Genomic DNA, 12,226 nt, shown 5'->3' with positions numbered 1-12,226 from the left:
ACCTAACATAAGAGCTGTTTTGGAGTCAAGTGGCATACATTCGATGCCAGAATGGTGCAACAGGAGTGGGTCTCTCTTCAAGGATGTAAAATGTATCTTTGACGTTTTGAACTACAGCGAGACAGCCCTACTAGCGATAAATCATACTATAGGATAATAAAATACAAAATTAATATTAAAGGTAACCCCAAAAACTAAATAATGCTTTGTTGCAAGATAACGAGAATAAATATACATAAATAACTGATTAATTAATTCAGGTTTCAACCATTTATCAAATTTTTTTCCTTGTTTCTTGGGTAAGACTATGATTTATACCTAGAGCACTGTATAAATAGTACACGTGTTTCTTCGACTAATCTGTCGATTGCAACATCTAGCTATCAGACAGTTCACTAACAGATACAAAAAGCAGCAGTATGCGTGTGTTAGGCGGGATAAGCTTAGCGGTGCTTTGCTTAGTTGTATTTGCAGCTGAAGAGACTGTTGCGGTTGATAATTATGAACCCCATGAAGTCACGCCAGACCACATGGACCAAACTGGTGAACACGATGGTCAATATTATTACGCCAGTAAGCACCCCGACCAAGATGCTGGTGATGCCACAGAACGCATGGGTGAAGTTAATCGCAGTAGAGGAAGTCCAGGCCAAACTGGTAAACACGATGGTCAATATTATTACACAAGTAAACGTTCCGACCAAGATGCTGGTTCCGCTACAGAAGGCATGGATGAATCATTGACTGGAGTTAGTCACAGTAGTGGACGCACAGATCAAACTGGTGAAGACTATGATCAATATGCCACATTTGCTTCAAGAACGTCTGAAAGTGTTGGAAGTCCTCTTATAGGTAATAGGCTGCTGTGTCCAGATGTGGGTAAAACCTGTTTTCGGTACAATCGAAATTCTCGTCTCAGTAAGTATTTCTTAAATTGAATTCATTATGATAATTGAGTCTGGTTATTGTTGTTTGCTGTCGGACAGGCCCCGTGGAGGCAATATGGAATCCCTCAAAGTTATTGGCCCAAACAATCTGTTTACATATTCAGGGGGTTGGATGGACGAATGGTTAACACGAGCGCGCTGTATCATAAGGCCTGTCATTGAGTCAACTGGCGTTGTTACGAATCCCCGGTTGTACGTGACAAGGAGTTGGGTTGCCTGTTCAACCTCGTGGGTTTTTTCCGGGTCCCCCGGTTTCCTTACACTGCTAAAGACCCTTACGCGCAAGCGAGTTATTGAAATAAATAATAATACAAAAAAACATACGTTAGTCCTGAAATGACCTAGTTTGTGTCAAGTGGACGTTAAACCCTATTTCATTTCACATGTCGTAGACATAGCACTGTAACATGCAATAACGCTAATTGTGTGTTGTGCCTAATATACCCAACCCTAATATCTAAACCTATTTCGCCAGAAACCAACTACAATTATAAGTCATAAAAAAATAAAAACAAGTTCTATCCATAAACAGGATTTAGATTATGGTCACGATATACACGTGATACGGGTGGAACAAATTCCGCTTGCCAAAAGTATCTAGTGAAACCGCGAAACTTACGTTTATCCGCGTCGTATTATGTAACGTCGCACATACACATATACTGCACTCGGTAAACTTTTCCGGCATACAGCCGAGGCTAGATGTAGAGTAACGGAATCTGCCGAAGTTTGCCGACTGACCAATACTACACTTGAGCTTAAAGGTTCGCCATCTTGTTAAAAGAGTTAACATATGGCGTTTGCATTAACGCTGTAAAACAGATTGATTCCCAGCTTGGAAAGGTATATGGTCGCCTGACAGTCCAGTCCTCTGGTTTCCTAACACTACTAAAGACCCTATTGAATTGCAGTTGAACCATCGGTTGTTTCCAAAATGACCTAATTCGTGGCGAGCGGACTTTAACCCAAATCTTTCTGTCTTTGTGTTAAGTAATTGTTCTCTTTGTATTGTTCTCTGTATATAGGACCAGAATGTTGGGCAGGACTTGACAGTCATATATTAATCGATGGACCGGGTGACCGCGAATTTCCTTTAAACAGCTGCTGCGACCCATCAGGAAACTTCCAGTCACCAATTAATATACATGCCACTAGGAGACTCGAGAGAAGTCGGGACTCTCTAAAGTATGACCAAGATGAAGTAGAGGGTTACCTTCAAAACAACGGTACGTATTACATTCATTAATGTTTTAACTGGGGGTAGAATTATCTTAATGTTTTAACAGGGGGTAGAATTATCTTAATGTTTTAACACGGGGTAGGATTATCTTAATGTTTTAACTGGGATAGGATCATCTTAATGTTTTAACTGGGGGTAGGATTATCTTAATGTTTTAACTGGGGGTAGGATTATCTTAATGTTTTAACATTATCTTAATGTTTTAACATTATCTTAATGTTTTAACATTATCTTAATGTTTTAACAGGGGGTAGGATTATCTTATCTTAATGTTTTAACTGGGGGTAGAATTTTCTTGTGGTTATTGGTATCAGCCTTTATCGCATGTGTGATAGAACTCATTCAGTACGTTCCAAATATAATTTTAACACAGGGATCATTGCTACGCAAGTAAGGGTAGATGCGTAACGAAGGTTTCAACAATCGGAAGTGACGAATGTGAAAGGAAAACACGAGTTATCCTTGTATATAACTGACAGATACACGGTCGAATTTCAGCTCACTGATAATTTCGTTAAAAATGAAAATATGTTATATGAGACTGGGAGAGGATATCGGATTATTCAAAAAAAATAATTAACTGTAACTAGATAAGAGACAATGAGAAAAACAGAAAATGCGCGTACATTCTATACTAAATAATATGGTTAGAACGTGCGCGCTGTAGCATAGGGTCTGTCATTGAGTCGCCTGGCGTGATTTCGATTCCCCGGTTGTACGTGACAAGGAGTAGGGTCGCCTGTCCAGCCTCGAGAGTTTTCTCCGGGTCCTCCGGTTTCCTCACACTGCTAAAAGTCATAGGCGCAAGCGAATTATTAAAATAAAATTTTGAACCATATGTAAGTCCCGAAATGACCTAGTTTGGCTGTTTCGAGTGGACGTTAAACCCTATTTCTCGAGTGGACGTTAAAACCATCTCTCCCCCCTCCCTCTCCCTCTCTCTCTCTCTCTCTCTCTTAATCACTACCATAACTTATTTGTATTCCGGGGTCGGAAATAAAATGTTGAACTATATATAAAGCCCGACATGACCCAGTTTGTTTCGAGTGGACGTTAAACCCCATTTCTCTCTCTCTCTCTCTCTCTCTCTCTCTCTCTCTCAGACAATTAGGGTGTTGAGTTCCAGCCCATTTCTTTTAATTATTGTTCGATTGTAGGTGTATATTACAAGTATGTTGTGTCTGGAAGAAAGCCTATACTGACGGGAGCTCCAAATCAAGAGGGCGTAGGATATTTTCTAGACAGTGTCCACTTTCATATTGGTAAACGAGGCGACAGACGACAAACGGAACACCTGATTTACGGCAAATCTTATTCTGCTGAGGTAAGTACCCAGGCATAATTAATGTCCACGCACTCACCGAAATATCAATTCAATCAAACCGCTAAGACGTCAAAAACGGGTATAACACAATTTTTATCGCAACCAATAGCAAAGTGAATCAAATCACATGCTTTTCAGTTCATTGTTCGTCTTCTTGTGTTTTGTAAGAAGCTAGTATTCTATAAATTACCGGAGTCGAAAGTCCGTTACTTTTATAAAACCGTTATGAAGTTTCATATGCTGTTTATCGTGCCACAATAGTAATCTGAAGCAAAACATACGCAGTTAAATTCATTTCGTCTTCTTTCATATTGTATTCGTATTTTATAATTTACCGGAATCGGAAGTCTGTTATTTTTATTAAACCGTTAAGAAATCAAAAACGGGTATGATATAATGTTTATCGTATCCAACCGTATGCTTGTAAATCCATTTCGTCTTCTTTCTTAATCGATTTCGTATTATTTTCGTGTACTCTAAACAGGAAATACAAATTTAATTTTCGAATGTTCGACATTTTTCTGGTTTTGGCCCACTTGAACACAAGGTTTCTCAGAGGGGACTTCATTTGATGAGATAATATAATATTATATCATTATACTATTCGAGTGCCCAGACCAGTTGTTAAACTATCCCGACAATGATTTGTATACCGGAAGTAGACCAAAAAATGAAAATAAAAGTACAAAAAAATCGTGCTCTTGTGAAAAACGTGATTTATCCTCCAGATTTCACCGAATCAAAAGAATTAACGTGTCGTTTGATACCCCCATTGGAGACTTTTGGGACGCCATTTCCTGGAAAACAACACTTACAATTTGTCTTAAACTGTGCTATCGGTGGCTTAGAGTGTGCATCCAAATATCAAAGCATTGAAATAATATAAGTGGTTCAAAAGGGCCTTAATCTTTGAAAACAGTTGAAAAGTCGTTAACTTACTCAAAATGCTCTTCCATTTTTCTTATTTTTTCGAAACTGCTAAATGAATGTTTCTAACACTTCAAGTGCAAACGATTTTATCTTGAACACTGCTTTTTTTTATTTTCTTATTAAACTTCTGTTACTCAGAGTCCTACCTATCTGTAGCCTAGGGTGTGAATCCAAAGCCTCGAAATGATATAAAGTGTTCAAAAAGGACCCCAATCTTTAAAAAAAACGTCGAAAAGTGTTAAATTATTGAAAATGCTTTTCTAATTTTATTTTCTTTAACTCCCCAAATGGGTGTTTTTGAAACTTCTGGTACACGAAGTTAGGAATCCACCCGACAACTATCCCGACATTGATCTGTAAACCGGAAGTAGTCGAATAAATATCCGATATTTTGAAAAAAAACCCCTAAAACATGGGTACTTTTGTGAGAAACGCGATTTCTCGGCCTGATGTCACCGGATCAGAACATCTAAAGTATGGATGGATAGATAGTCCTATGAATGTGCTATCGTATGACGTTATTCCTGTTTGATTCCTGCTTGCAGGTCTAGTTATTATTATTACTATTATCATTTCTCTTCTTCTTCTAGCTCTTCTTCTTATTATTATTATTACCCCCTCCCCGCCCCTCCCCCAATCAGTATCTTCCCCCGCCCCCCTCCCCAAATCAGTATCTCCATCCGCCCCCCTCCCCCAATCAGTATCTCCATCCTCCTTTTCCTCATCCTTAACTTTATTATTATTATTATTACAGGCTCATATTGTACACCATCGACAAGACTATGAAGACTTAGAAGCAGCCAGTGCTCATCCAGATGGCCTTCTGGTTATCTCCGTCATGTTTGAGGTAACATCAGTTCTCAATCTCTGCCATGGTTCAGGTTTACGTTGGGGCGTGGCAAACGATTTTAATGCTGATATGAAAATCTGTCTAAAAACTGAATAATTCCTAGCAACTAAATCCGGATTGGTCAAAATGAAATTATAGAATTAGGTTGTTCTGATTATTGACTGAGAGAACTGTATACGAATTATTAAGCGGAAGTTTAATTTCAATTTTATTGCTGGTATAACGAGTCCAATGGTAAAATGTTTATTTTGTCTTAAATATTGGATATCAGAGCCCATCATTTCCCAGTAAGATCACAACATTTATGTTGATTTAAATTGACAACCTATTCGTGTTTATCAATGTCGAAGACTTTGGAAGATATTGAGTTAAAGACTTAGCTACTATAAACCCCATTTTATTTATCTCTACATATATCTTCCTCTCTCCGTTTTCAGCTTAGAAATGAAAATAGTAACACCTACAACCACATCTTTAAACACTTTGAAGAAGTTAGACGCTACACAGCTTCAGATTTTGGTTAGTTAATGCTAGGTTCCCACCATCACGATTCGTGCTACGACGATTGAAATCGTGGTTTTAATTGTTGAGTAATCCTGATGATCTTATCATTTATTGAGGTCATGATCAGTCGTAGCAATCTTGTTGATCTTATCGACACGTATTCGAACGTATCTCCACGTAGGGAAAATCATATCGTACAGTGCGAACGTAGCATTACAAGCTATAAATGATATTTTGACATATTCTTTAGCTAAATTCGCGAATTGAGTCATGTGGTTTGAAATCCCCGCTTGTACTTGGTAAGGAGTATTGTCGCCTGCTCAACCTCGTGGATTTTCTTTGGGTCCCCCGGTTTCCTCCCACCTTCTAAAGATCCCCACGCGCTAGCGAATTATTGAAATAAAATAGCTTGGCGTGTATGGCACTGGCTGACTGGTCAGGTGACCACGGCTTACAGCACACGGGTTCCTCGGATTTCTCCAGCCAAGAGCTTCCTGATATGATTTTTGTCAGTGTTGTGGGATAGTGTCTAGTCGGTCTGATTGTATTAAACAAAACAGTCCCCCTCCCCCTACGCGTACACATTTATGTAGACGGAAACGCAGGTATCGGTGCAAAATGTCCCTCATAACACTGCGCATGTCGTATGGCCATTGATGCAGAGCCGTAAAATGTTAAACCACACATTAAACGGATAACGGAAAAAGTTGAGGTACTCCGATTGAATGTAGAAATTATATATGTTCGTGTATTGTAGATAATGTGTGTACTCTCGAGAACAGAAGATTAGCTGCCCTGGAGTTAGCAGGGATCATTAATCCAGAGGAAGAGTGCGTCAATGCAGTCAGTTATCATCAAACTGATAACTGCGGTCTTATGAAATCAGAACCTGGCTGTGGTGAGTAGGTTTAGGGTTAGGGTTAGGTTTAGGGGGTAGCGTAAGGGTTGGGGTGGGGGTAGGGTTAGGGTTACAAAGGCATTGTACACATTGCCTGATTGTAGACATTGACTGTAACATATATTCAGCGTAAAACATGTAGACGGGTGTTTATTTTTAAATAGTTATTAATATAATTTATTCAATAAAAGAATTGGATTAGCGCCACCCACCCCACCCCAATGTTGTGGTCTATCGTTATCAATCATTATTTTATCCACAAAAAAAATTCTATATAAGACTTGAAAGTAAAATTAAACTGAATTAATCTTTAATCTGAAAAAAGTAAAACAAAAACAAACAAAACTTAAATCAAATTGAGAACTAAAATCAAATCAAGATAATAAAGGTAAAGCACTGTAGCCTTAAACTGGGACAATCTGTAAGAGAATGTCCTTGTCCAAGATTTGTGGCGGGATGGGGGGGGGGTTGCATGGCCGAATGGTTAGCGCTCTGTGCGTTGTATTATAAGGTCTATCATTGAGTCACCCGGCGTGGTTTCGATCCCCCGGTTGCAGGTGACAAGGAGTACGATCGCCTGCCCAAACTTGTGTGTTTTTCTCCGAGTGCCCCGGTTTCCTCCCACAAGCGAATTATTGAAATAAAATTGAACCATGTGTTAGTCCCTAAATGGCCTAGATTGTGTCGAGTGGACGTTAAACCCTATTGGGGAGAGAGGGGCGAGAAAGTAGGCACTATTTTACATTGGTATTTTAATTCTACCCATCAAATTATACATGATTAACTTTTCCATTTACAGGTGAACATATTACAGGTATTAAAGTGAACCCCCGTTTCTTGTTGCCAAATATACCACGTTATTATTACTATGAAGGAGGTCTGACGTCACCACCTTGTTCCGAAGCTGTTTTATGGCTAGTAGGGGAGAGACCGAAAATGATAAGTCAATCTACTGTAAGTTCTTTATTTTGATGAACGGGACTTAAAGCGTGTCCACACGGATTTTTGAAGGAGAGTCTTTTCGCCGTGTCCACGGGAAATAAAGTGAGGTGGAGCTTAACGCGTTACTGGTCTGCTCCGCCTGGGATAATGGAAACGGTCATACGCAATGCAGTGCGATATGGAGGAAAGTCCCCCCCTCCCCCGTGCTGTACAACTGACAATATGAAACCACGCCATGAATGTTGCAGGCATAGGATTGAAACCATACATAACTTTTGATCAAACGCGCCGGCATAAGGCCATTCGACCACTCTCAACATGAATCTATGGCTCGTAATCACCACTAATCAGTGACTCTATGGATCGTAATCACCACTAATCAGTGACTCTACGGCTCGTAATCACCACTAATCAGTGACTCTATGGATCGTCAAAGTTAACGATATTATCTGACACCTAGAAAAGGACACAAATGGGTCGTAACGTATATAATAATGTAATATGAACGTGTATAAACTGATTTACATTCAATCGTTTCTGTTTTTACTGTAATTTCTGATCAGTTGTGTTTGGCGAAATGCGCGATGAGTGCAAATTGAATCGCAGTGTTTGGCGGCAGGTTATTCTAGTCGACTCCGGTAGTCTTCCCTTGTTGGGCATGTTTAGCCTTGTTCCCCGCAGTCGCTCATTACAATGGCGCCCGCAAGCATTCTGTGACGCAATTTAAAAAGTTTCATTGTGTCCTAAATATTGGATATCAAAAGCCCATCTTTTCACGGTAAGATAACAACACCAATGTCGCTTTAAATTGTCCAATGTCCATGACTGTGGTTGATACTGAGTTAAAGATTTAGCTACTTAGCTGTATATTTTTATTTGGTTTGATGTCGAATTTATTATTTAAAGTAGCTAAGTCCGTAACTCAATATCATCCAAACTCTTCGACAGTGAAAACACGATTTTTTTTACTATTTAAATCAGCATTGGTGTTGTGATCTTACCTGAAAAAGACGGGCTTCTGATATCCAATATTTAAGACAAAATAAACATTTTACCATTGGTACACGAATTGTGTACCATAAAGCGTTTTAGCGCCATTTGTAACAAGGTGCTCAAAGAATGAGGTTATACATATTCCACAAGTCATGTCAAACGGTGATATATCGTATTCTTATTTGGAGAGCATGCGCAATAAATAATATCGGTGTTGACTGGAATAACCAGACGCTAGAAACTGACTGGCGGTTGAGACTTCTGCCGTGTTTAGCCGAACATAACTGGTGACAATTCACAGTAAAACGGACACGATTGAATGTAAAACAGTTTATATAAATTCATTTTACATTATTATGTGTGTTGCGACTCATTTGTGCAAATTTCTAGGTCCAAAATATTAGCGATTTAGCTCCTTTAAATAACACATTTTTTATGTTTTAATGTCTAAATGGATATCGAATGGACGCATTAATTTCGTTTAAATGTCTAAAATACTATTTAAAGAACACAATTTCGTTTCATTATTTCAATTACTGCCTAAAAAACACATTTTCCTTAAACATCCATTAATATGCAAGAGCTAAATTGGCCTATTGCAAGTTTTTCTTTAGGCCTGAAATATTATCTGAATTATTAATTAGATATTAATTAACTTATCCAGACCATAATCAACTCTCGATGTCATCGCTAGCCTGCGATATTTACTGGATTAGGATCCGATCTGCTGCTCAACGCTCATTCATGATTAAATCAAAAATGGATAAGCGGGACTATGTTTTTTATCACACTGACTTAAGTAATGATGATCGAGGCTAGGCTCAAAATTCAATTGCTAAATTCTCGGTTCAGAGTGGAGCAATTTGACTGACATTTGCAGCAAATTTACATCATCTAGTTTTAAACTATTATAGTGAGAACTGCCAGCTCTTTATCTAATCTCTCATAATGTATCTCGGTTCAGAGTGGATCAATTTGACTGACATTTGCAGCAAATTTACAGCATATAGTTTTTAACTATTATAGTGAGAACTGCCAGCTCTTTATCTAATCTCCCATAATGTATCTTTAAATTTAAAAAAGGGACGTCTTAAGTTTGGTGTATGAATTATTTTTTTAATACGACATACCTGTATTTTTATTTCACAGGTAGATTTACTTTATCAAATGGAAACCAGAATCAGGAAAACAGAACTGGGTGATTATGGTAACCTCCGCCCTCTACAAAAACGACGAGGAAGATCTATCCGACATATTCAATTCGAATGAGCTAATTAATAAAGACGGAATCCATATAAAAAGATTTAAATGTTTTCCTTATAAGAATTAAATCAAGCTGTTGCTATGCTTCGGGTTTGCTTCTTTCAGTCTATTTAAGTTATCTTATAAATGATATGTTTTGACGAGACATAGTATATATAGTCTCGATTGTCATGTAAGCTTATCATTGATTTCCAGTCAAACTTTTAACGAAGATAATATAGCAGTTATTTTCTAAATCATTTAATATCATAGTCACCCGATGTTCTATAGAGTTGATTAAAATGCACTTGTCAGTTGAATAAATGCCTAAATATATACATAACATTTGAAGCCAGAACAAAAGACTATGCCGTTAGCTACATATTTTCCTTACCTTCTTCCCACTACTACGTTAGCTACATTGTCCTTACCCTCGCTCTACTACAATGTTAGCTATATATTGTCCTTACCTTCGTCCCACTACTACTTTAACTTTATATTGTCCTTACCTTCGTCCCACTACAACATTTGCTATATATTGTGTTACGACCACAGGGCTCCTGTCCACATGGTCCACTCGTAGGGGTGTTACAGGTTAACCGGAACCAGAGAATAATGATATAAATATAAAAGAACATGATAACAGTTCATCCCCCTCTTTATTAGCGTCTACTCCACGTGCTACCCAAAATACAAGAGACTTGACAATCTCGACTAACAAGGGAGGTTACTACAATAATAGACTTAGGTAATCGGACCAATATATTCATACCGCGTTAGTATTTAAAGGAGAGCGAACCATTACAATAAATGTAAACCAGAACTAAACTATGCAAGGCGTGTCAACTTGACACCGTTACAATTGTCCTTACCCTCGTTCTACTACAGCGTTAGCTATAATATTGTCCTTACCTTCGTCCCACTACAACGTTAGCTATATATTGTCCTTAACCTCGTTCTACTACAACGTCATTATCCTTGGACTAATTAATTAACGGATTTTATACTTCTCCAAAGACCTAACGTCGATCTTACTATATAATATGACGTAAAACATGGACGATTTCGAAAATGAAACACGTCTTTCTTTTTCTGCACCAACTGGGCAATGCAGTGCGACAACAGGGAAATTTGCCCTTGGTGACGTTGGCAGTTAGAAGTCGATATAATAGTAGGTTGTAGCGCCAGTGTCCGGGCATACTGAGTGGCGTATGCCCGTCTTCATTAGCCCAGTAGGAGCAGAATAGTAAGACGTCAAGCCCCATTTCATTTCATTTCATGTCCATCGAACACAATTTTATTTGTCAGACCCGTGGTCAACAGCCCTGATAAGCGGGAACAGGACTTAAAAATCCTACAAATTTCCTCAGCTTACACCTGGATTCAATCTGATTATAATACAGATCTATATTTCGTTTCGTTCGTTAGTTTATACTTTCGATGGCCTACACTACATGACGATCTGATCAGTTGTAGCGATAGGTCGCGTCAGAGGTCATACTAGCGGCTTTTGACCCTATGACGTCAATCATTTGATTAACCAATCAGCATTGATGTTACTAGTGGATTACCCATAGTTCCGTGCAAAACACGTCTAAAGCTCGCCGTAACAGACCGTTGCATTGGCTAAGCCCTCATACCATTCAGAACACGTCAATGATAACAAATCTTCCAGATCCCAGTGTACTTAAGACAGGTAAAACAAAATTTTGAACTATAAAAACGAAACGAAATAGGATCTGCGTTTCAATCAGATTGACCTGGCTTCCAACTAGGAATATCCTGGTTGTGAGTTCCGTGTGATGACCCCAAAACAGTGGCGCTATTGCCTCCTCTTATATCGAATTCCAATCGCCTGTTTTGTTTGATTTTTTACATGCACGCCAAGGTCCACAAAGGATCTGCGCGATCATAAACAAAGTCTGGAGTATCCACCTTAAAGTTAAATTATTTTACTCCGCGAGTAATCCATTCAATATCCAAGCCATCCGATGAACTAGAGAATTGAATATGGGCCGTTTGTGATTCTGTTGACAATGTCAGTGCTCCGAACTATCGAGGGTTCGGACACTTTCGTTAATTTCCAATTGCTACACTTACCAAAAACACTTTACAGTGCACGCAATATGACACATTGCGCATGCATTAATGACTCTTCAAAAGTTCACCACTGTTCTCTATGTCCTTAACCAATCATACTCCCCCCAGTGTTTCGTTTGATTAAAGCTAATGCCACTAAACACTGCTTTAACGGAAGCAGAGTTATGTTCCAAATTATGACTCCAAAGCCTCAAATCGGACCAAATATGTTTACATAACGTTACGTCATGACTCACGATTGCATTATGCCCAATTA

The 12,226-nt window shown here is 38.6% G+C and overlaps 1 protein-coding gene across 1 annotated transcript; it reads left to right on the top strand.

Annotated features, from left to right (window-relative positions):
- Positions 1-376: 376 nt before the first annotated feature.
- On the top strand, positions 377-9,982 carry LOC126810775 (putative carbonic anhydrase 1). The gene is made up of 8 exons (XM_050536031.2): positions 377-918; positions 1,973-2,173; positions 3,345-3,511; positions 5,196-5,288; positions 5,729-5,810; positions 6,553-6,693; positions 7,493-7,647; positions 9,778-9,982. The coding sequence occupies exons 1-8, from the start codon at positions 420-422 to the stop codon at positions 9,895-9,897; spliced, it is 1,458 nt and encodes a 485-aa protein (XP_050391988.2). The 5' UTR covers positions 377-419; the 3' UTR covers positions 9,898-9,982.
- Positions 9,983-12,226: the final 2,244 nt, after the last annotated feature.

The sequence above is a fragment of the Patella vulgata genome, chromosome 2 (genome assembly GCF_932274485.2).
Source record: "Patella vulgata chromosome 2, xgPatVulg1.2, whole genome shotgun sequence".
Classification (NCBI taxonomy): Eukaryota; Metazoa; Mollusca; class Gastropoda; family Patellidae; genus Patella; species Patella vulgata.
The sequence above is the reverse complement of the archived record's forward strand: the minus strand, read 5'-3'. Positions and strand labels throughout refer to the sequence as shown.